The sequence below is a fragment of the Antedon mediterranea genome, chromosome 4 (assembly GCF_964355755.1).
Source record: "Antedon mediterranea chromosome 4, ecAntMedi1.1, whole genome shotgun sequence".
Classification (NCBI taxonomy): Eukaryota; Metazoa; Echinodermata; class Crinoidea; order Comatulida; family Antedonidae; genus Antedon; species Antedon mediterranea.
The window spans coordinates 20,819,856-20,846,648 of NC_092673.1; the positions used below are offsets into that span (position 1 = coordinate 20,819,856).

Sequence of the window (26,793 nt, forward strand, 5' to 3'; positions counted from 1 at the left end):
GAATAAAGATGAATAAAGATATATATGTAATGATACTGGGTTGACCAAAAATAAATGCTAGGACAGTATGCAAAAGTATTTATATTACCAATCTTTAGCTCTGTCTACACTATCAAAAAAAGGTGTGATTTGCCCAAATATGGTAATGATATGACATTGTGTCCATATATATAGGCACATCACATTTTTTTGCCACACACAAGTTTGATAGTGTAGACAGAGCTTTATTTATGGTGTTTTTTTAACGTGATTGATTCCAGCTCAAGTATAGGTATGACGTGTGTGCAAAAATGTTTTTATTTTGACAAATATTTTGTTACCATCTAGAACCTAGACTAAATTTCTATGTGAACACAACCATAAACACACACAAAAGAAGAAAACAGCGACACAGTAGCTATATATGAAAGGGTTTGATTTATTTACAATCATTAATAATCTTTATAGTACACTACTATTAATGTAATTTACAATCCCAAAAAATCACAAGTACTAAAATATTCTTTTTGCATCATTGCACCTTATGAATCAACTAAACTCTATACCTATATATATATATATATACTGTTTAATATTTATTGTTTTCGTCTTCTATGCCATGTGGGCTGCATATGTTTCTATGGTTTGTGTGGTATGATGTAATACACCATATAGGCTGCATATATACAGTGGTGTAACGGCTATGAGCGCTCACTGGCTAAACTCAGGGCCCCAGGGCTTACAGGGCCCCTGAGCTTACAGGGCCCCTGAGCTTTCAGGAGTAAGAAACAAGACCCTCAACCAGGGGCCACAGGTCTCTGTGTTACATCACTGCATATCTTTGCATGATGTAACACATGTTCCTATGTCAGGGATACATATACTGTAGTATGGAATTATTACATATGTATATCGCTACTTCATCAGATCAATACACCATAAATATTGATGTCCTAACTTTACTTAGCTTATACTAAATATATGTCCTGTCAATCAACAGAGGTCAACTCTCCTACCATATATGATTTGTGGCCAAAAGGTTTCTTAAAGATGTATTGTCCCTCAAAAACATGAAAAATAAAGATTAATGAAACCAGATTTTGAATAGGCCATTTTGCAGTTTTAATAAACTTATTCAATTCTGTAAAAAAAAAATCAACAAAAATAATTATTTCACAAAAAGACAAAAACCATTGTCTGACAGACAATTTAGGTATTTTTGCTTTAAATTACAATTTTTTCAGGAAAATATTTTTGTTTTCGATCCAGTTTTTTGGTCAAGTGAATAACTTCTACCTATGTGACACTAAAAGGGCATATTCAACAACAACATTTTCATTTTAGGGGAACAATATATCTTCGAATTGTGGTATTGGGATTGAGTTGGGTGTGTCACATTTTTTTACAATATCACAGCATGTTGTATATGTACACAGTACTTCAATCCATTACTTATACCATGTCATCATCACACACTATATGTGTTTTACATAAACGTCAGGAACCAACCTAGTTCCAACATGAACTAATTCATCACTTAAATAAATTTTAAAATAAGAAGTTTCAAAAAGAAAAAAATATCTGTTTAAATTTCTTTATTAAAATAACTATAAGAGTCTGACTATTACTACATGATGCAATATCGTATTTGAAAACAAAATCATTATATATTTTAATTTCTGGCAACATAACACAAAAATAATTAAGGCATTAAGTAGCTATATATAATATTTTAAGAGTCTAACATATATAAACAATTTATTATATTGTATAATATTTGCTATATACATATATCATGCTTATATCATCGATACGTACAATCAAGGTGTATAAGTAATCTATTTTTTATGATAATTTCATTACAGTTATGGTGGTTTATGAAAAAATTTGTCCACAGTTTGTAGTTTCAATATCCATACGTTAACAGAAAATAGTTTAAAAAGTTAATAATAAAGTACTAAAAAATAAACATATATTTATTCTGAAAATTATAATAACACTAGGCTGACAGAATACTTCTAAGTAAACCATATATACATATAATTCCAATATAAAAGATGGAGATAAACAGACTATTGTATATGTTACATTACAGAATTATCTTACACGTATCATTATAGTACTGATTAGATACAAGAAATTAAAATCAAGAAATAGAAGGGAAAAAACATTTAAAAATAAAAATAGATTTTTAAATCACAGATTATTAATCAATGATTGTAGATAAGCAGAAACATGCTATGGTGGTTTTAAATAAGTCACATTGTTATTGTGAAGTAAAATGTAATCATTTGTAGCAATATAAACTAAATATTATCTAGAAATAATGTTAAATGTTTGGCAGCAAGTATATTAGGTACAAAAGTTGTCAATAAGTTTGGTCTAAAATGTCACATTTCTAAAGCTATTTTTCAATCCTATAGGCAACGGAAATGAAAATAATTTTAACCATGATTCTACAAACATTGAAAAACAATTATCAGAAATATAATTATGAAATAAACCATTAAATGGCAAACAAATTAATAAATAAACAAAGTCTATTTAAACACAATTTATTATAAAATTTACTATTTTTTTAGATTACTGTATTTGTTACTAAATTTTAAAAATAATTCTATAAAATTTCTCACAGGGCTATACAACATCTTGAGCGCAATTAGACCCTTCCCCCACTGTTACTCGATGCGTCTGTTTTCGTTGTCTTGCGCCTCCCATGTCACGCGTGTCAATTTTTTTATGTTTCATTTGTATTAATGCACTTGCAAGGACTAAACGTGTCTGACCATACGGTACTTCGCAATTATCCGGAAGAGGAATTTGCATAAATAACGATGCCACTGCAGCTTTCTGTTCCGAACATGGTTCGTAAGCTATTACATTTGGGTACGACTGTTGACAAAAACAAAATAAACATTATACGTGTAGGAACATTTCTTAATATTCACTATTCTAGGTCAGATATTTTATTCAAATTGTATATTATTTTTAGGAGGGCATTTATTCAAGGCATGCGTTTATACAGTGAAGGCATTCCAAATGATGTTCTATGGGGGAAGGGGGAGGGTTTTGTTTATTCAAAGCAGGTTTTAAGGTTTTAATTCGAATAAATATTTATTTATTTAGATAAATTTTGAGTTTGAATAGTCAATGGTCACAGGACGTTAGTGGTTCCAGATTGGTCTGAAACTAAAGTCACTTAGATAAATAATAAAAGATAAAAGATAAATCACATTACCTTTTTGCCGGACGGAAGAAGATCTGGTGGCCTATTACGTTCAAGTTCAACATTTATTGACGCAACCGGCCTGCTGGCCATCATGCGGAGTTCCACTACACGACGCTGATAAGAAACAATACAGGACTTCAGTAATGATTTCATTAATACATTCAATATATAATTATATAAACATAATACTTTGGTTTTGGGAACTGCTGAAAAATATATTATTTGCCAATAACTTGTTTTTGTTTAAGTTTATCATTATTTTATTCATACAAATATTTTTTCTCTTTTTGTTTTGTTTGTTTATGGATGTACTATCCAAAATATTGAAAATTAATAAATAAATACCAATACTTTATGTTACTATTCATCTGACTAAATTGTTAAATTTTCATAAATATTTTATAATATACTATGGTAACGGTTATTAATTAATAATATAATATTATTAAATATAATGTTCATACACAAACTATGGTTCGTGGAATTTAAACTTAAAATTTGATAATTATTAATTCATAAAACACTGTAATATAAATTGCAAATAAAAAGTAGGAAAGTTTCACAATGCATATTGGCTTCATGCATACAGTATTTAAATTTATATATTTGCTTTGTATTGTCAAATAGCAAATGACTCGCCATATACAGAATAAGAGAATAAATTTAAGTTGCTAAACTTCTCATTAGAATTACTGCAGTAGCAATTTTTGGAAAAATCTTGGTATCAACCGATAACCAGGGCTTGAACCAGGACTATAATTTCACCAAGGCAAGGCAACCAAGCTAGTGTGCAACCAGGGTCATTACAGGTCACTACATACCAGGGCAGCTCCCAGTACTTGATAGGGTCTGTTTTATTATTTTCAGTTTTTTAACTATCTGAATAGGATATTTAGTATAAATATTATCAAGCCATACTCATGCATGTAAACTGTTATAGTAGTAATTAAAAATAGTGTATTGTGTAATTATTAATATGTAAAGTAATACAACAATAGTATATTAGTTGTGGTGCAGTGAAGATTAACAAATGAAATCAAACAAATCTGTGTGACGTCTATGAAGAAGAAGCCCCATCACCTCTATTGTCATTTAAAAACAAGAAAAAAATAGCGTAAATTAAAAGCAAGAAAAAGATAACAAGAAGAAAATGTCCATCACCTCTAGTGTAATTTTAAAAAAGAATAAGATATAATATATATACTGTATGACTGTTAAAGCCGATGTTTGTATTTTTTGGTTATTTTTAGGTTGCCACTCCTAAACTGTAAAACAATCTTCCTAATTTAATTCAATCGAAGATGTCAACACCCTTTTAAAATCTCATCTTTTCAATCTGTTTTCTCTCCCATCTCAATTTTTATTTCAAGCGCTTTTGGAAAATCTGCTGATAGGTAAAAGCGCTATATAAATTTGACATAATTAACACAAATATGTGTACATACATTTAAACTATAACATAAATACTATCCACACATAATTTTCAATTTCATTTGGAACCAATTGCAGGCTGTCTTCAAAACATATTTGCATGCTCACAAACGTGATACAGACATAGGTATTTAATTTTGATTGTTCAACTGACCAAAGTCTTCAAATAATTAAATACATGTTGCCCTGGTTGTTTAATGGCCAGGAATCATAAATTACATTTTAATTGATTTTATTAATAATTAGGGTTTGTGTATTTTATCGATTTAATAGAATTCAAGATATGATTTAGTTTAATTTCTAATACTGTATCAATAAATTTTATATATGAATATTTATTATTTAATTTCAAAATGTGGAAGTGGAGAGAGGCACATTATGTCAACAAATAATTGTTGGTCCTCTCCGGGGTCCTCTCTCCCTCACAGTTGTCATATAATGCTTTGTATTTCTTTTCTTTTTTATTGTGTGTTCTGTATATGTTTTATATGGACAGTTTGTCCGAAATAAAGTTGAATTGAATTGAATAGTTAATGTTGTAACTTTGTATTTAAGCCATTTTCCAAATAGATTCGATCCAAGATTTTGGTCAGATTTCTTGGTTATTCCTCTTTACTTACCCGTCTCTGTTTTATCGAGTCAATCTTCTCTTTGATTTTGAAGGTGACCACAAAGATGAGTAGAAAGAGGAAAAAGCAAGAGATGAACGCGACGAAGAACTCTAAAATGTTCAGATGGACAAACTGATAGACAGTCACCTAAAAAAAGCGAAGCAGAAAAGAGTGCTATATGTTAGTTCATGCAAAAATAAAACATGCTAGGTCGGGCACGCATTCTAGGAGTGGAAAGGGCCAGCTTGCGTTAGACTGGGCTAGCCTTGTTTACTTACCTGCACCCAAATTCGGCTATAGATTAGACATTTGATTTTCCAACCGCCCAAAAACATGATGAAGGTAATAAGAAAGGTGATAAGGAACTGCAAAATGATATTCCACATCCCGTATGGCCGTAACACAACCTGTGAGAAGACAGTGTTCAGTCGGCGGCATTCTTTTGTTTTTTGCAGGGAGGAGGGACCGACCACTTTCCACCCCGTGTTAGAGTTAGTGAGGGTAGTGAAGAATAGGGTTAAGTGCTGAGAACCTAAGAAAAGCTTAAAATGCATCTGAAATAGAGAAGAAACTGTTAACAAATTCTTAAGGTTAATTTAGCATTGTGAAAAGACAAACCAAGTCACTCGGTCAACATTCCAAGGTCTTCCGTGACCTCTGACCTTACCTGTCTAAGCTGCCGCGCCTCCCATAAGTCCCTGATTTTAAGGACAGAGAGGAAAAAGAGTAGCGATATCACAAAACAACAAAACGAAGCGCTTAAGAACACCATGATATTAAGGTCAGTGCCCTGGATTGTAGTGACCTGATTTTGAGAAAAAAATACAACATAATCGTGCCTTGCATTAGTGTGTGCTTGGGTAAGCAGGTATCAGCCGACCTTACCTGTCGAAGTCTATACCTATAGACAAACTGACGTACTCGCCAACCGACAGTCATCATGAACAGCATTAGAATCAGACTGCTCACAAATATAAGCACAATTTCAAGAATGATACGCAAAAAATCGTTGTGGTGTTTCAGTGTAACCTGCATGCAGAAAACAAGCATGTGACAACAGGAATTAACAGAAGCAGAAACACCGAGAAATTTGTCACAGCCAACGGATACTATGTGAGAGTAGTTCAGTGCAATTCTCTATCCATTGATCTACATTTTTTTACCTGTGACGCTATATGTAATTTCAATAGGGTACATAATCCAAGCAAACCAGTAAAGAAAAGTATAAGAGCGAACACTGCACTCATAAAGTACATAATATAGGCTGGAAGTGAAGAACTGGGAATGTACTCATCTGTAAATTGCATCTGAAATCATGAAAACTAAATAAATGAGTCTCCCTTTATGAGATTTTTCTCTTAAACTTTAACCTACAGTATTCGATATCTGTTCAGTATTTAAAACTGTGTAAAAAGTAATGATTAATGGATAGTGAATGTTCACTATTAACTTATAGAATGTTTCCAGGTGTCACTCTGAAAAGGAATATTTAACATTATAGCACACTGTCTACACTATCAAACTTAAGTTTGACAAAAGAAGTGTAAGGTGCCCAAATATGGTAGTGATATGATGTCATCATTTCTATTTATTGGCACATCACATAAAGTTTGATAATGCAGACAGAGCTTTAGTTAGCTCGGTTTACTACACTGTATAGGGGATAAAATGTCATTTTCACTACAAGAAAAAACATAATGGCAGTGTTGGCTTAACAGCGTTAAAAAGTATTTTTGTAGTTGGTTTTATTGTAGACATTCAGGACATTTTGTTTGCACTATGTGTCCCAGAATCAATGGTGCCCCTAACTGTGCCAAATCCAGAAACTGGCATGGTTGCATGAGGTTTCACAAAGTTTGTGAGGATACCCACATTTTATACTCTACTAATTCTTATTGAAACAGACAAAAATTCCCTATAATTGGAGGAATTAAACAACATATCGTGACATTAAAACATAAAAATAATTAAACTATTTCTGTCCTAGATAGTACTTTGCTCTAATCTAATGCTTGGTTCCCACTAGCGACACAACATAACGCAACCTACGCAACTTAAGAAAATGCCCTTTCCATAATCGTGTTTGCCTCGCCTCTGTGAAATCGAACCTTTTTTCCCACTTGTGATTATGTAACATAGCACTTTGCATTGATATGTTGTTGTGTTGTGTCCTAGTGGGAACCAAGCTTTAGTGCCAACATGAACAATTCAATTATCCCAATACATAGAAAAAGATACATAAAAAAAATATATACAATACATACCTCAAATGAGTAAGGTGTCGTGAAGTTATATAGATATATATAAAATGTAGTATTGGCATCTTCAGTAAAGTCAAATTCATTGTGAGAGAACTTAGTACTGTACTTTGACCGGACATGCATGTCCGTTACTAGCGCTGTCTCTGACATTAAAAAATCTTAAAGAAAAAGATGAAGACTTGTAAATTCACATGAAAATAATTTTAAAATGCTTTGTTGTGGCAACTAAATGTAAACGTTTCCCAACATGCAACCTGCAAGCTCCGCTAACTTTGTAAACTTTGTGTGCAAGAATTACAAAAAATTATGTTTTTAATTAAGCCAAACAATAAGAATTGTTCATCGCAATATGCTATTTATCACCCAATATGTAAGTTTACACATGCCTAGCTAGGCCTAGTCTCTATGCCCACTTGCATTCCATCCATACGGTAATTTGTTTTTATGTGAGCGGTGTATGTTGCGTGTGCGACACATGCGTTTTGTGTTCTACACTTTCCATCGAATCGAAATCAAAACAAACAAATACGTTAATACTGTTTGCTGAACTACGCTGAGTAAAATGTTGACGTCATTCGTTAAAGTCAACGTTTACGTGCGAAAGCTCTTTAATTACAGGCAGACAGTATAAAACTGTACTCTACCCTGTAGCAATGATTTGAATACACAGAATAGCTTACTTGTTGAATAAGTGATGTTCATATAAACTGAAGTGGGTACTTCCAGGATAAAGTCAATATCTCTATTATTTTTACTTGGTTCCACTAACATGTTTATTTTTGTATAGTAGCTATCCTCTGCTTTTGATAGATTGAAATTATACCGAAAATTCATCTCGAGTTCATCTAGTCAAAAAAAAATTACATTTAACATTATATATAATATTGGTGACATACTTAAGTGTACTTTATACAGTGCTAAATAATTCAGGTACAGCCAGAAGAAACATCTGACCAATTAACTTAGCTCCATGACGCAATGCTACAAAAATATTTGTATAAACATTTTAGGCTACATTCATAACGTAATATTAAATTACACGAAACAAAGTGGTGTTGTTAGGCAGGTTCATGGAATGTACCATTATCTGACAGGGGTGTTTCATAAATTTTTATATATTCGAGTTGTAGCTCTCTTCTCACAGAGAATATGCCAATGTCAGTTTATCCAGGTAAGCTAGGCACGAAATAGACTAGAGAAGCTAGGAAGTGTGTGCCAGTTTGTTGGAACAAGGAACAAGTTTACTTACAGTAACAGGTTCCACCGTCAGATGGGTCACCTCTATATTTTGCTTTAGTATCACATCTGAGTGTAAATAAGATAATACAACAATAACTCACAATTGTTTTAATTTAGACACCTGTACTAAAGGGACACCTGTACTAAGGGGACACTTGTACTAAGGGGACACCTGTACTAAAGGGACACCTGTACTAAGGGGACACCAGTACTAAGGGGACACCTATACTAAGGGGACACCTGTACTAAGGGGACACCAGTACTAAGGGGACACCTAAAGCAAGGTGACACCTGTACTAAGGGGACACCAGTACTAAGGGGACACCTGTACTAAGGGGACACCTGTACTAAGGGGACACCTAAAGCAAGGTGACACCAAGGTGACACCTGTACTAAGGGGACACCAGTACTAAGGGGACACCAGTACTAAGGGGACACCTATAGCAAGGGGACACCTGTACTAAGGGGATACCAGTACTAAGGGGACACCTGTACTAAGGGGACACCAGTACTAAGGGGACACCTAAAGCAAGGTGACACCTGTACTAAGGGGACACCAGTACTAAGGGGACATCTATAGCAAAGGGACACCAGTACTAAGGGGACACCTATAGCAAGGGGACACCTGTACTAAGGGGACACCTATAGCAAGGGGACACCTGTACTAAGGGGACACCTGTACTAAGGGGACACCTATAGCAAGGGGACACCTGTACTAAGGGGACACCTGTACTAAGGGGACACCTATAGCAAGGGGACACCTGTACTAAGGGGACACCTATAGCAAGGTGACACCTGTACTAAGGGGACACCAGTACTAAGGGGACACCTATAGCAAGGGGACACCAGTACTAAGGGGACACCTATAGCAAGGGGACACCTGTACTAAGGGGACACCTGTACTAAGGGGACAGCTGTACTAAGGGGACACCTGTACTAAGGGGACACCTATAGAAAGGGGACACCTGTACTAAGGGGACACCTGTACTAATGGGACAGCTGTACAAATGGGACACCTGTACTAAAGGGGCTCTTGTGAAACAAATGAAAAGAAATAAATGTGTCAACACTATGGCCAATACTTAAAGAGGATACCCGTAGGTGTTACAATGATTCTTTTTTTTCATGAACACAATAAAGGCGAGCATGAAATTTGGTTTCCTGATGCTTAAATACACAATGTTGTATATTTACAGCCAGACAAAGGTTAACATATTTACGGGAAAAAAACGTGTAAAACTGCCAAAATTTATTTATTTTCTATTCAAATATATAAGACTATTTAAAATGTACTTACATGTCACACATATCTCCAATAATCCCTTTTGTTGTACAATAGCAAGCACCGGAGTAAATGTCACAGACTTCAGCATTCTCATTGCATACACATGGTTCACATTGGCCACCATTCTCTGGATTGCCAAAGAACCCACTAGTGCACATTTCACAATGTTCACCTGCAACATTTTGAAAATGTTTTGTAATAAAAAATAAATACAAAGAATGTATATAAAGCTCTGTCTACACTATCAAACTAGTTTGACAAAAGAAAGTGCGAATTGCCTAAATATGGTAGTGATATGTTTAAATATGGTAGTAATATGACATCATTGTGTCGTGGGCACATCTCATTTTTGTCACATAAAGTTTGATAGTGTAGACTCAGCTTAAGGAATTAAGGGTAAAACTACCAAGTGTAAGAATTGGTATATTCACAGTAATACCAAAGATCCAATTATCAAATTATTCTTAAGATCATTATCTATTTTCAGTTTAAAAAAAAAAATTAGTTTCTATTCCCCCTGTAAACAACCCCTCTCCCCACCCCCCCCCCCCACCCCATTACTATCTAACTAACTAAATTTGATTTGGTGGATTGGACAACATGTTTATACTATACCTGTTGTATTATCTGTACAGTTAAGACATACACTCTTGTTTACACACTCACTGTGCCCATTACACTGACAAGCTACAAGAAAATAAAACATTTGTTTTAAATGCCAGAGACTTTTAATTTGAAGTAACTTTGCATCAGGTATATAATTGCGTCAGAGTCGGGCAAACAGCTGACCATTTATGACAAAGACTTGTTATCAAGTGATTCAATAAGTATTCATTATTCCAAAGAACAAATAATAAATTTAGAGACTTTTAATTTGAAGTAACGTGCATCAGGGAGCTATTATATAATTGGGCAAACATTATTTCAAAGAACAAATAATAGATTTATAACAACTTACCAGGACAACCAACAAAGTTCCATGAATTTGAAGTACACATTGAGGTGTTGAGAAGCATACTTGTACCAGAGAAATCAAGTGGTCCTGTAAAGCCTCCCTCCATGCACATACCGGTACCGGTACCAGAACCATCATCACACCAACCGCATGATGGACTCATCTGACAATCGGTACATGATTGGTATCCTGAACAAGTTGGAGCTGTAATAAGATTTTTCTATGGTGATTTTTTTTCTTTTTGGCAATAACACATTGACAACAAACCTTTTTACGATTTAAGCCTATAAAAGAACAATACTAGAGATGGAAGAGATGGGATGGAAGAGAATGGGATGGAAGTGATTGGGATGGCAGAGAATGGGATGGCAGAGAATGGGATGGAAGCGATTGTGATGGAAGAGATTGGATGGAAGAATTTGGATGGAAGAGATGGGATAGATGAGATAGGATGGAAGAATTGATAAAACAAAATACCATGTCTTAGCAAGTACTTACGTGGACATGCTCCTTTGATGTTATGCCATTCCATACATAAACCGTATGGGAATGATGTAACATAGGTGTTGGATTCCACACATTGCATTTGATTATTACACCACATGCAATCTTCATCCTCAGAACAGCTCTCACAGGACTGGTAATCCTGACATGTTGCTGGGCACTGGGTTGGAGGTGCTGAAATAACACACAAAGTAGGTATTACATTTCAATAACGCTTTCTTCTATTCATATACAATACATACAAATATTGAGTCCTGCATGCTTCACCGGAGTTCATTGTCTATACTGTACAACATACAGAGATGGAGCAGCACATGCTATAGTGGAGAATAAAGCTAACTTACTGATAGAACCAAGTTTTTTATTGGTACATTGAGATCTACTCCACACACATCTATTAAGTTGATCTTCACACGAGGAACATGATTTGTAAGAATTACAAGGTACATCTTCAGAACAATTTACCTTAGAATACAAAAATAAATACGGGCTGATGACATGGTACTTCTAGTTCCTTATGGCTAAAACTATACATTCTGAAGTTTCATGTTTATTTATTTCAACAATCCAGCCAAAGCTGATAATTAGGAACCCCACAAAAATAAAATACAATTTGACAAGACAATAACATACAGCAATTCAAAATTAAAATAAATATAATTTATGTTCATGATAATTAAACAACTAGTTATGTCATGTTAATTCATTCAGGGCCATTTGATATGCTTTCTCACTTGATTCCTTAAAACAAGACCGTCGTAAATAAAAGCTTTCCATTATTTTGGAGGAAATCAACCAGAAGGCAATTATACAATCATAACAACTTGGTATGTATATTTGTAATAAAATTTAATTTAAACTTACGTTAACTTTACAATTTTTATCACACTTTCCATCACACCAACCGCAACCAAATCGCTGTAGGCATTCCGTACAAGATTTCAATGAGCTACATGTAACATCATCACGTTTACCGTTACATACAGGTAGGCTGTAGTTACCATGTGTGTTGGTAGCCTGACTCAATGGGATGCATAGCTGTTGATGTCTGTCATATGCACACTTTAGGCCTGGCTTCTCTTTAGTGCATTCTACTTCATCTAATGTAGAACACTCACCTTGGATTTAACATAATTAATTTGGCCTTTTAGTTTTTAAAAAAATATTAGAAAGCTGGTACTTATTAATAACATGTTGCAACACAATGTATATTTACTGCATGGAAAGGAAGACAATCTTTAATAGAGTTCAACAGGACACCTTCTTGGGAAACAAACTAAATGCAGTACATGTTTTAACATTACCACCAACCCCTATTCAGGGGACACCCCATATTAAGGGGACACTTCATTGTGAAACATACTAAAGGCAGTATATGTTTAACACTATGGCCAACTCCAATTCAGGGGACACCCCATATTTAAGGGGACACTTAAACATACTAAAGGCAGTATTGTTTAACACTATGGCCAACCCCTATTCTGGGGACACCCCATATTTAAGGGGACACTTCATTGTGAAACATACTAAAGGCAGTATATGTTTAACACTATGGCCAACCCCAATTCAGGGGACACCCCATGTTAAGGGGACACTTTCCCGTAAAACAAGCTAGAGGCAGTATATATTTTACCACTATGGCAAACCCTTATTCAGCAGTAACCTCAATTAAGGGCGTGACATATGTCCAAAAGGTGTCCCCTTAATAGAAGTTCTACTGTACTGCAGTGGATAATAAATTTACCAAGCTCATATAGAAGAATATCATTAAACATCTGTCCATTAAAGCCTCCATGTACAAGCATACTGCCATTGTACATGACTGCAGCATGTCCATAGCGTGCAATATCCTTGGGTAAAACACTAGTAGCTTCAATACTACTCCAAACTCCACATTCTGGAAAAAAAAATACCGGGTTTCCCCCAATTTGTATTAACGGATTCTCCCAAGACAAATGCAGAAACTAGACAACGCCAGGCTAGGCCTAATTAATAGCTATAGCTAGGGTACGATGTTCGTACGCCAACACTGTTTACCAGCTAGGTCTACAAAACTAAGCCTAGCTAGGCTAGGACTAAAGACTGTCCACGAGAGGACATTCAACACGAGCTACTTAGGTAGTGCATTGTTTTTCTTTTTAATATATTTAACCATAAAATGTACATTTAAGACAAGAAATGCTTTGCTTTAATGTTTTAAAGTAATATATATGCATTATTTTTACAAATGTCAAATATTGTAGGGAAAGTGTTTTTAAAGAACTTTATAATAAACTTTATTTAATATATTTATTATAAATAAAAGCATTACCTATATCATAGGCCATGAATTGAGAAGAGTAGCACTTAGCACCGTTACTTTTCCTTGTATCATTATGCATATTACCTCCAAATACATACATTATATCATCTATTAAGACGGCTGAATGTAAATACCGGGGTAACGTACTTTCTTTCAATGTCATCCTGTAATGATAATATGTAATATGAAGTATATTGAAATATCTTGAGGCTTTTAATATGATTGCTTCAAATAAGAAAATTTGTGTTATTGCCACCTGACTAGAATTACCGTATAACCATGCATAATCCTGTGGACAGGGTAAAAAACGTTGGGGGTGGGTTTAAATACAGATTGCATTAATAATGGAACTTAAGGTATCATGTACAAATTTAGCTTAAATTAGGGGGTGAGATAATTGAACTTTAAACTTTTAAATAAATTCATATTAAATATAACACATCAATTTTCTGTTTTTATTTTATTGAATTCCCTTGAAAATGGGATTTTTTATTTATATGCAAGTCACCAAATCTAAATTTGCTTTTTTATTCCTAGATTTTTAATGTTTTATTTATTTATGATAGCTGAAGACATATTTTCAGATTTTAACTATTTCATTAATTTTTAATTAAGAATTTTAAAGTATTTTAATTATATTTGTATTGCCATTTTCCCTGAGTCACTTGACAGTGATTCATTTCGCTTTCTGGTTAACCAGTCTTTAGGATTTTTAACTCTTTTGGTTTGTTTTGTATCTGTTCTTTTTTTGACGACACAAATTAAATGAAAATGAATAAATAATAATTTCTCAATGCTTGTATGTACTTACCATCCCCTAGCATCAACATCATAAGAATATAGCTCAGTTGAGATGTGTTGGTCAGTAGAACTTTTATATCCTCCGTGTAAGTACACTTTCCGTCTTTTTGGATCATACACTGATGAATGACCGTATGAGCCATATATGAAAGCACCATCCGTTTTATGACGACTCCAAGTATTATTTGCTTTTTAAAAAAGAAAAAAAATTAAATAAAGTATAGTAAAACAATAATGCATATTATATTACTGTTATATGTTTATGGCTGGCATCTGTCACAAATGAAAATATCAATAGTTGAATGAAACTAAGCCAGGACTGTTTTAATCACCTTTATTGGTCCTATCATTGATCAAGGGCATCTCTTGTCTAGTGCTAGACTTGCCCCAAGTCTGTATTATCTTTTTTTTTATTTATTTGTTTTTATTTCGACCGCGATTTTTGTCTGAAAATACAGACTTGTGAAACACGTATAGAAATCGATTTGCAGACCGCAAACATACGATAAGAATGACGTAGGTTATCATACCGTATTTGGCTATATGGGGCGGGCGGTATGTAAATATGGATTTCGAATCAACCAATGATCATTTTGTTTCAAAATGAAAGAGATCGAGTACGTAGGCCTACCAGTGCTTAATGTACGATCGAGACTGTTGAAATATAAAATAGTAATGCCAAGTTGTTTTGTTTATTAATTGTTTAGTCCTTGGCCTAGGCCCTAGGCCTCTTTCGTAGGTCCTACTCAACTCGCACGTATGACCTGCCAAATAAAACGCCAATGAAGTAGGCCTACATACCACCGGCACACAACAGGGCTACACCACCACACAGAACAGGACAGGGTCTGGGTGGGAATTAAATCAAAATTATCTCCGCGTAATAAATGATCCATTCAATGTTTGATTTGCGGAGAAGCTAGCCTATCATATATCAAGACGAGTTTTCATGTTTCAAAGATCCCATCAAATGTTTACCAGACTACTAGGCATATAAAATAATTTCTAGCCTTCAGAACTTTCATAAATCATTTATGAAAATGTACCCAAGTACACATTGTCTAAACGTAACATAGCGCATGCGCATCATCTTATTTGTTGAGTCTTTGAAATTCTTAAATATGAATATTTAAACAGTGTACGAGAGAGTAGCCAATCGCATGCAGCTGAAACTAGTCAACCGGATAATCGTATGCACCAAGAATTCTTGGTGTCAAACCACGTGACTTGTGCGTGTTTCCCCAGACGGAGTATCCAAAATCAAGTAGTATACGTATGAAACGCCATATGTGCCAAAATATTTATCTTTTAACTAATATTAAGACAAAACTCCGTCTGGAACCCAGACTAGTCTAGTGCCTACATTGACAAGAGAGGAAAGGCATGGGCCAATATGTCTATATATATATATATATAGATACTAGATGCAGGGGCTGCATAAGAGTCAGCAGTGCTGGTTTAAAATGCCTAATAGGATCCCATATACAGCACCTAGTATTCTCAGATGGTCTCCCATCCAAGCTCTAACCAGGCTCAACGTTGCTTAACTTCGATGTTTCAACGTGGTAAAGCCGTATTGAATTACTGTTTTATATATCTTAATCATTTTACATTTACTTAATTTGTTATAGAAACATTTTTTTTTGTAATGCCAAGGTTGATATTTAATGTGTATGGTCACATAAACTACAAATAATAAAAAACTCACTAAAATCATATTCTTGAACTATGTTTGTATATCCGTATGATGGGTTAAAACCAAAAAATACAAGCATTTTGTCATCCACTACATGAGCTGTGTGTCCTTCTACAGCTAAAGCCTCAGGTGTGGTTAGGTTTGCCTCCCACCTGCCATTGAACGTGTCAAATGCCCATAGCTCATTCATTGTTTCACCATTAACATCACCTCCAAACATGTATATAAAGCCCTAAAAATAGTAAAAATGAACAAAAATTAACTCAATTCATATTATAGTATTAAATTTAATCAATAACTTGCTGTCTGACCAACAATGGCCTTCTGGATAAATATTTTTTTTTTACAGTTTTTTCTTTAAACATAAAACCCTAAAATAGTAAGAATGAACAAAAATTAACGTAATTTAAATATTTATAGTTTTACATTCAACCAATAACTTGCTGTTTGACAATGGCCTTCTAGATGAATATTTTTCTCTTAACAGTTTTTCATGTAAAAAATGGTTATGTTGCCATCTGCTGTACATATGACAATACATTTTAATATCCTACTGTATTTTAACATATACAATTTACTTTTAATATTCCAAAAAAATGAACTGAATAATTCTAAATGAAACATCTTGTGTTTAAATCAAGCATAACTAAATAAAGCTCCGTCTTTTACCTTTTAAGCTGATAATAAGCTTCATAAATTATTCAAAATCAATTAAATTAATTAAAACAGGAATGATTACTAATCAATAACAACACGCTTTAAGGTCATCTAGGTCAGGTCATTTAGCTTGTCTCTCATAGATTAATAAGGTGTTATAAATGCCAAAGGTTGTGTAATAATATAGCCACTCATTTTTACAATTTTTTGCTAGATCATCTGAGGTGTTTTTTAGACGTTTTAATCCTAAAAATACTCTAGTCTTATTTCAGGTTTATTTATTTTAATTTTATATATGTACACTACGTAGACTTTCCCCAAGTCTCTAGTTATTATGTCCAGTCGTCGGGCGTTTTTATTTTTGTATGCAAAGTTCAAGTATTGTACGTATGAAACGGCATACAGTGTATGTGCCAAAATATTATCTTTACCAATTTTTCAAGTTTACATCACTTTATTGTCAAAATGTAAAATAATAATAATTATATTGCTCAACTTAGTATTTGACAAAAGACTAAATAAAATTTGATTCGCAGTGTATTATAAACTTGTATACAACACATGCTATTAATAAAACAGTCATCTACTGTGGCAGCTATAGCAACTAAAAGTAATAATTATATTTCAGTTCTGTCTCAATAGTAGAAAGGATAAATGACAAATGTACTACAATATGTCATTGTTGTTCTATTATTCCCATTAACAATAGAAGGTAAATAGCATGTGCCAAGCTACATGGCTTCTAAAATTTCCCTAAAATACCTACAAAAACAAATTTACTCAAGACTATCTAGTGTTTGTATTTCAAGTTTTCAAATCTATATTTAGATACTGTATTTTTCAAAGCTGTAGGAATAGAGTGACTTAAATACAACCACTGGGTCTCTCTACAAACTCATCTCTCTTCAGAAGATCCTGCATGTACTGTATCCTCTAATTTTATACATTCTTTTGTATAATTATATAATATATTGTAGATGAAAATCCCACATTTTTTATTGTACAGTCAACTCTACCAATACCAGACACCCTTGGGTTGGCCTTAATAGTGTACTGTATGTCAGCTCTCTCAATACCAGACACCCTTGGGTTGGCCTTAATAGTGTACTGTATGTCAGCTCTCTCAATACCAGACACTCTTGGGTTGGCCTTAATAGTGTACTGTATGTCAGCTCTCTCAATACCAGACACCCTTGGGTTGGCCTTAATAGTGTACTGTATGTCCAGTTTTCTGGAAATTCTGGTATTCAGAATATGTTTTTAATGGTACAGTATTATTTATTTTATTTATTCTTTCTTTTGACTAGATTGCATTTTCAGTAATGCAGTACTGCTTTCCAAAATGGTCCAGTTATAAGTTTTAAAGTAAATAAAAAGTATAAAATATTATATATAAATACATAGTAGGCCTAATTTAAAGACCCCTTCCCTGCAATTTTGGACGTTTTTTGGAAAATAATACATATATATCACTTTAAAAACATTAAACCATGTCATTTCTTGTCTTAAATGTACGTTTTATGGTAAATTATGATAAAAAGTGAGAAACAATGCACTACCTAAGTAGCTCGCGGCCATCGACCTCTCGTGGACGGTCTTAGGCCTAGCCTAGCTAGGCTTAGTTTTGTAGGCCTAGCTGGTAAACATCGGTAAAGTACGAACATCATACGCTAGCTATATACCTAGCCTGACGTTGTATAGTTGCTGCATTAATTGTCTTTCTATTTTTGCCAGACTCCGTTAATACAAATTGGGGAAAACCCGGTATTTTCGCTGAAAAGTTAGGAGTCTTCCATTTGTTTTGGCCTCACGATCGATCGAAAAGTGGGCGAATTACAGGTGAAAAACAAAAATATCAATCCGCGCGAAATGCATTTTGGGATTTATAGCGGGCCGCTATAATTATTAGAATCGACTTTTTTTTTCACATTTTTAACCGTTTAAAGAGGAAAAAAGTTATCGCAATAGGACCATATAGTATTATTTTTACATTAAATATAGTTTGTGATCTTAAATTAGATATAAAAAACGTAGGGAAGGGGGCTTTAAAAGATAATGTATATACATATACACAGAACAGTTAAAAACAAATAAAAATAAAAAATGTAGGATCACTTTAATGAATTTGGGACCTAGTTTGAGTTGGTGTGGTGTGAGAGAGTGTTTTTTTGGTTTCCAGATTTGGTTGGTTTCCGGTATTGGCAGAGTTGACTGTATAATTTTTCACTTTGATAGCATAATTAAATGTATTGTATATGCACAAGCACTTTGTCCGTAACCCACAAATATGTTACATAAATGCATTGCATTATAAAATGTGTATTAGTATTAATACTGTGACAGATTTAAAATTGTAAGTATACCTGGTAGAGAACTGCAGAGTGTCCATAACGTTGGAGAGGTGTTGAAGAATCAATGGGTATAACAGATTCACTCGATGTATCTAGATCATACCTAGAATAAGATCAATTACTTAGTGAGGCAGAACACTAAAGGCCAATTAACACAGATGAGCGGTAGCGGTAATACAAATATAGAACCTATGTTATTCCTTATGACCATTTACCCCCAATGAGGAGTGGACGGGCGGTTTCTGCTCAGGATAGATACAGATTCTGCGGTTTTCTGATTAACGTTACCGTTCATCTGTGTAAATTTGCCTTAATACTGAAAATGCTTTCTGAAAACGCATTTTGAAAATCATACTTTCTAAGACATTTTTGAAGAGGAAAGAGGTGTTAGCTTTTTGGAAAATGTAAATTTATTTTTATAATTTTTTTTTTTGAAGTGGTAGAAGTGGGTTTTTTAGAGTTTATTAAACTTTCACCCGATATAAAAAACACTCAACTAAACGATTAACTTTACACTTTAGCTGTTATTCAAACTCATTCATGCAAACCATATTCTAATCTCATAAATCACTTTATAATATTATCAGTTTTTATCACAAAAAGTTATATTAAGTCATTTGAAACAGGCTATTGTTGGATGATCCAAGTAAAGCTAGTCACAAGAATATCTAAACAAATTCAACAATAAATATCACTATACCAACTCTTCCTGGACTGGCCTAATATGTCTGGTTTTTAAGAAATTCTGGTGTTCTGAATGTATTTTAATGGGAAAAAACAATTGGTACATTTTAAAAGTCTGGTTTTTGGTCAAGTATATATTATTTATTTATATTGGGCGACATCTTCAGTCGCAGACTGGTCTCCCAGAGGGCCCAGTTACGATCATGATCAGTGGCTGTTCTTTAAAGTGCACATAAGCTAGATGTGTACTCTGGACCTACGGTTTACAGTGCTTATACGAGAAGGATCGTTCCATCACCAGAACCATGGAGCGACTGAGCCTATATTGTATTGTATTAATGTAATTGTAAATGTATCATTAATACTTACTGTACTACTGTTGTATATTGTTCATTATCAAACATGAATCCACTTATGCTCCATAGATACCCATTGTCAATGACAACAGCATGTGATGATCTACCAGGAAGTGATGAATCTTTGATGGTCCACATACCTTCTGATAACTCTGTGTTACAATCAATACCTGGCACATACATTTTAAAATATTATTTTAAAGCACACTTACAATATTTTATAGCCTAAAATTATTAATGAATTCCTTAATAAACAAGAACATTTGATTTTATTTATTTGGTTCAAAACATTATTAAACAAAGGCAAATTTGTAGCTATACATTCAACAGGATACCTCTAAAATGCCTTCATAAAGAAATTATTTTGGTATGTTGGGTTTCTCCTACTTGGGAGAAGGGGTATTCAATATGTTGTATGCATTCGATTTGTATCACTCCACTCAGAGAGAAATAGGCCAATGTTAGTTTATCCTGGTAACCTAGCCACAAAATAGACTGAAATATCATATCAGCAAGAATGTGTGAAATATTAATTTAACAAATGTGTACCTTTATATCCAGGAGAACATTCGCAACTGGTGTTACAAATGCCATTACTACTGCAATTTAATGGACATAGTTCAAGACTACAGCTGTCACTATACCAACCAGAGTGGCAATTACATTTTAAGTCCGCACTACAGTCACCGTGATCAGAACAATCAGACAGACAGGTGTTAACACTGAAAGTGAAGAATAGTGAATGTTTTTATTAAGCCAATTCAAAACCACAACTCTCTCAACATCAGACTCGCCGCATTCATTGAATAAAATTTCCCCAAAGCTAGGCTCTCACATCAAAAAGTCTCTCAAGATCAGATTGACTGATGCAGGAATTCAAATCAAATCATTAAGGATGTATTGTCCCCGAAAATCATGGAAGAGTAAAGATTTATAAAATCAGACTTTAAATAGGCCATTTTAATAAAGTTATTCACCTCCATAAAAAAACGAAAAATAAATAACGATTACCCTTCATAAAAACATATTAACTAAACAGTTAAACTTCAAAAACCTATTGACTTCCAGTCTAGTATTTTTTTGCGTTAAATTACAGTTTTTTCAGTTAAATAATTTTGTTTTCGATCAAATTTTTGGTCAAAGTGAATAACTTTTATGTGACTTTAAAATGGCAAATTCAAAAAAAAAATTAACAAAAATATTTTTTTAGGACAATATATCTTTAACACCAATTTAATATTTTAAGTTATTTTATAATTAACATTTATTACAAGAAGGAAGTTCATATAAAATATTTAATATATTTCTAGAAAGTTTTACATAGTAGGATGTTTGTACTTCAACTGAATGTGGGTGTACTTTGCATTCTCATCCATATTAAAAACAGCATACTTTCATAATAACAAAATGAAGAAGTAATGTTTACATTATGCATCTACCTCTCAATTATACTTTCTATTTAAAATTCTTCGAATTTATATAATTTCATATTATAACTCAAGTACTCTCACTTGTACTGATGAAAGGCTAGTATTGACCGAAAGATTTTCTTTCAATAAGGAAAGTTTCTTGTCATCCTATAATGCAATATTATAAAAACTGAGGCTCTGTCTACACTATCAAACATTATGTGACAAAAAAATGTGATATGGGCATGATGATGTCGTATCACTACCATATTTGGGCACAGAGCTTTAACAATTTAGTTCAATTCAAACAATTCAAAAGGAAGTACACTGACTGTAAATATTAATATTATCTGAGAGAAGTGTGATGTGCCCAAATATGGTAGAGATATGACATCATCATGCCCATATACATTATATCACATTTTGTCACATACAGTTAGTTTGAATGTAGACAGAGCTTTTATTTGTGATGTGCCCAACATGTGCAGTAGACATCATCATGTCCATATGGGCACCTCACTTTTTTTGTCAAACTAGTCTGATAATGTAGACAGAGCTTTTATTTGTGATGTGCCCAACATGTGCAGTAGACATCATCATGTCCATATGGGCACCTCACTTTTTTTGTCAAACTAGTCTGATAGTGTAGACAGAGCTTTTATTTGTGATGTGCCCAAATATGTCAGTGATGCAGTAGACATCATCATGTCCATATATGGGCACATCACATTTTTTGTCAAACTAGTCTGATAGTGTAGACAGAGCTTTAAAATGCAGTCTCACTGTTCCTCACATTTTATCAAATCTCTTTTACTGTAGACATATTTGATTCAAGAAAAGTAACAATTTTTATCTATTTTTAGCAAAAAAATGAAGTTAATAACGTTTTCCTAATACTTGTGTCAGTATTATATATATTATAGAGCAACTCTATATACAAAATTCTTTTAAAGTTGACACAGTATTTGATTCAAGAAAAGTAGTAATTTTTTTGATATATTTTTATCATTAACTAGAAGTTTGTGAATGTTTCCTATTATACCTGTGTACGTATGATATATCAAAGAGCAACTGTATATTAAAAATTCTTATAAAGTTTACACTGTATTTGATTTAGGAAAAGTAACAATTTTGATCTATTTTTAGAAAAAATTAAGTTTACAGTACGAATGTCGTTTTCATAATACCATGTCATTATGATATATCATAGACCAACTCTATATTAAAAATTCTTCTAAAGCTGACACAGTAAAATTTGATTCAAGAAAAGTAGCAATTTTGATCTATTTTTATCATGAACTACTGTAGAAGTTTGTGAATGTCATTTTCATATTACCTGCTTATGTATAATATATCATAGAGCAAGCTATATAAAAATAATTCTAAAGCTGACACTGTATTTGATTCAAGAAATTTTGATATATTTTTATACTTTTTTATATTCTGTGTCAGAATGATATCATAGAGCAACTTTATTATCAAAAATCCTGTTGACACAGAATTTGATTGAAGAAAATTAATAATTTTCATCTATTTTTATCATATCTGAAAGTTTATAAATGACGTTTTCATACCTGTATGATAAATTAAATCCCTCTAAAGTATATGCAGCATCACTATAAAAATGTAAATAAGCATATCCAGATGTAGCTCTCAGTTCATGTTCTACCTCTACATCTTGATGTTTTATAAGACCACTGTGAACATAATTAATATTGATGAACACATTAATAAAACATTTCCTTAATAAAACTTTAAATTAGCCACCCCTATAGATTTTATTATAAATTTAAATTATTCAGGTGGCTTCAGTTGCCTCTTAGGATATCAACAAAGTTTATAAAATTATCAATTATTAGTGGATTGAGATATGTACAACTATTAGGCCTCTCCTGAGTGATTTTAGTATGCTAAAGCCATATATCCCTTCAACTGTAACACTTATTTTAGACTATTTCAATCAATTTTTAAAAAGAAATTCAATAAAAAATGTCATATGAGACAAATTAAAAATATGAAATGTCACAACAAATTTGCTTTAAATAGGGTAAAGGGTTTTTTCACAAAAATTTAAAATTCTTGATCAAGACAGAACTAGATTACAAAATACTGTATACTGTGGATAAGCATTTAAATGACCAAGAAAATGAAATAAAAATAGGAAATATGATTGATGTCCATGGAAACCATATTTATGATAATGAGGTATTATTATGAACCATTATGTTATTAAACTTGTTTGCAGAAAACAAATTATTTGTCTGAAGTCAAATCAGTTTCTATAAATTATATATTTCAGTTTCTTATGTTAAATTTATACAGTCAAACAAGAATGATTTCAATGAAAAAAAAACAATCCATTGACTTTTGTTGACTTTTTTCTTTAAATTACGATTTTATTGGTAAATATTTTTGTTTACAATTCAATTTATGGTCTATATTATAGCAATATTCATTTACTGTATTGTAGCATATTCAACAACAAATTCAAGGTATGTTGAATTTGTGCTGTAAGTTTGTTTAAAAAAACTTTATATTAAACAAAACAAAAATGTTTTCAAAGTATTTTTTAGAGGGGCTTTATCTTTTAAAGTTTAGTAAGTAAAACCAGGTGTCCATTAAAACAAGCAAGACAAAACAAGAGTCAATTCAACAGACATTACAAACTGCATTACTCAACGATTTAAAATAAACCATGGGAGTTGAAGAACGTATTACTCACCTAAAGGCAGCTAATTGGGGAGAGAACACTGAGTCACCATCATACACATAGAGGTAATCCCAGCTACATTCTGTTGAGAAATCTTCTAGTTTCAAATCTATTGTTGACCCAATCCTTGGAAAATAAACAGGAGATTTATAATATAATAAGCAAACATTATAAATCCACACTTTTTTATACTTGTGTAATTTTGTTCTTTCATTGCAAATGTCATACGTGCAGAGAAACAATAAACACAAATAAGGGTAGAGTACTGCACTGCATTTAAATTGTTCAAATCTATTGTTGACCAAATAATTGGAAAATAATCAAAATAAGAACAGGAGATTTATAATAAGCAAAAATTATAAATGCACACGTTTTACTACCTAGTATAATTTTGTTCTTTCATTATTGTAAATTTTATGTGTGTGCAGAGAAACAATAAACACAAATAAGGGTAGAGTACTGCACTGCATTTAAATTGTTCAAATCTATTGTTTTGTATTGTACTGTGACCAAATTATTGGAAAATAATCAATAAAAACAGAATATTCTAAATTATAATAAGCAAAAATTATAAATAGAATGGTAGTACTATGCTGCATTTAAATCTTCTACTTTCATTTAAATCAATTTTTTAATCATTGAAAAATAATCCACAAAAATAGGAGATACTGTATACCTATGCAGAAATTCTAAATGCAAGAAAATATAAATATACAATCAAATCGACAAAAAAATATCAAAATACTGGATAGAAAATTCCAATCATGAACGAATTAGTTTGGACCTACAGAACATTAGTTTTAGTATGATAGCGTCTTCATGATGCACCACTCGATGCTTTGCGGCTATCATGTCAAAGAGTCACTCTGTCCACGCTCACAAACACATGCATACAGTAGATGAGTGTTACTGTAGCCCATGGAGGTGGTATAAATGCCTCTACAAGTATGTAACTTCATATTCTAAAGCTGCATAGTCGCTAGTGCCGTAGTACAAACTACACTGTTATGTACAGTACAGTACTAGGAGAGTCTTCTTAAGCTCTGTCTACACTATCAAACTAGTTTCACAAAACATGTGTGATGTTCCTAGTAACATGATGTCATCGTGTACATGGGAACATCACATTTTTTTGTCACATAAATTTTGATAGAGCTTTATAGTATACAGGCTTCTCCACTTTACAATCCCATAATTTTTGTATTTGCATCAAAAAATGTTTATACATGAACAATTCTAAGCAGTACTTTTCAATTTTTTTTTTTTTTATACTGATCTGTACGTACTTTCCACTATCTAACAACCAGGTGCATTTACTGTTTGTAGAGTAAACATCTAGAGATTCATGAATGTAACCAGATGTAGAATTCAATCTAAAAAAAATAAAAAGAATAGCATTTTAATTTGTAAATTGAACAATAGTTATGGTAACATTAATATTTATTTGTTTCCCAATGCATAATAATAATATGCTAAAATACCAAAAAGAATCTGCAATCATTCCATAGAGTAAAACAAAACAAAAATGAGCAAGAGAAATTCTAAACTGCCCAGCGCTGATACTGTAAAATCGAAAAATAAATAAAATTGTGATATATGTATAAATTATAATTATATAAAGACATTTTGCTATTGAATATCCAATCAATGACATGTTACTGTAATTAATACATTTTTTCAGGGAACTTTTCCCCAGAGAATTTATAAAATTCATGGATAGCACTTGAAATGAAGAACAATCAAATATAGCAATCCACAAACAAACTGTATCACATAGCTGTTTTGTTTACTTGTATCATAACAAGATGTAAAGCTATGAATGTTTATCTAAAAAAGTCAAATGATGGCAAGGAATTATGTCAATAAACAACAACTTTATGCTTTCCTTAATGCTACATGTTAATGTGCATATCATTATCAGTTTAAAAAAAAATGTTTGACCTACATAAACATTGATAAATGTTCAGAAATATATGCAAATTTAGCTTTCAATATTATGTGGATATAATTGATTTTGCGTTGACCTATATTACTAAAGTAGTTTCATGTTTTTTAATTACCGTAATAGTGCAAGTCAGTAGAAACAGTACTGTAGACCCAACTGTACTATACTGTACATTACTGTACATACTGCCAAAGTATGGCATATTTGCTGTTTAAGAATATTAATGGACCTACTGTAACATAACATGTACAGTAATTAAGAATATTAAAATGTTATTCATACACAAACAATATTTACGGTCAAAAATATTTATTTTGTAAAACATAATTTAACATGAATTTCAACAGTAAATTATATTCATCTCTGCTTGTCAATACGATATTTTTTA

At 32.6% G+C, this 26,793-nt stretch overlaps 1 protein-coding gene across 3 annotated transcripts in view; it reads right to left on the reverse strand.

The window, feature by feature from the left end:
• Positions 1–85: 85 nt before the first annotated feature.
• LOC140046858 (attractin-like) overlaps positions 86–26,793 on the reverse strand; it is a 30,226-nt gene continuing 3,518 nt past the window's right edge. The window contains exons 2-23 of one of the 3 annotated variants that reach the window (XM_072091585.1): positions 25,747–25,833; positions 24,473–24,586; positions 23,325–23,447; positions 20,891–21,063; positions 20,355–20,511; positions 19,314–19,404; positions 16,306–16,525; positions 14,608–14,785; positions 13,806–13,960; positions 13,239–13,391; positions 12,359–12,612; positions 11,839–11,959; positions 11,489–11,668; positions 10,994–11,194; positions 10,651–10,722; positions 10,048–10,207; positions 8,761–8,816; positions 8,192–8,356; positions 7,515–7,669; positions 5,260–5,397; positions 3,218–3,322; positions 86–2,871 (exon numbers count right to left, since the gene is read on the reverse strand). In XM_072091585.1, the coding sequence (XP_071947686.1) occupies positions 2,617–2,871; positions 3,218–3,322; positions 5,260–5,397; positions 7,515–7,669; positions 8,192–8,356; positions 8,761–8,816; positions 10,048–10,207; positions 10,651–10,722; positions 10,994–11,194; positions 11,489–11,668; positions 11,839–11,959; positions 12,359–12,612; positions 13,239–13,391; positions 13,806–13,960; positions 14,608–14,785; positions 16,306–16,525; positions 19,314–19,404; positions 20,355–20,511; positions 20,891–21,063; positions 23,325–23,447; positions 24,473–24,586; positions 25,747–25,833 (3,313 nt within the window). In that variant the 3' untranslated portion in view covers positions 86–2,616. Of the gene's footprint in view, positions 2,872–3,217; positions 3,323–5,259; positions 5,398–5,917; positions 6,056–6,135; positions 6,280–7,514; positions 7,670–8,191; positions 8,357–8,760; positions 8,817–10,047; positions 10,208–10,650; positions 10,723–10,993; positions 11,195–11,488; positions 11,669–11,838; positions 11,960–12,358; positions 12,613–13,238; positions 13,392–13,805; positions 13,961–14,607; positions 14,786–16,305; positions 16,526–19,313; positions 19,405–20,354; positions 20,512–20,890; positions 21,064–23,324; positions 23,448–24,472; positions 24,587–25,746; positions 25,834–26,793 lie in introns of all 3 variants that reach the window. The other 2 variants (XM_072091586.1, XM_072091584.1) reach the window with 2 other exon arrangements.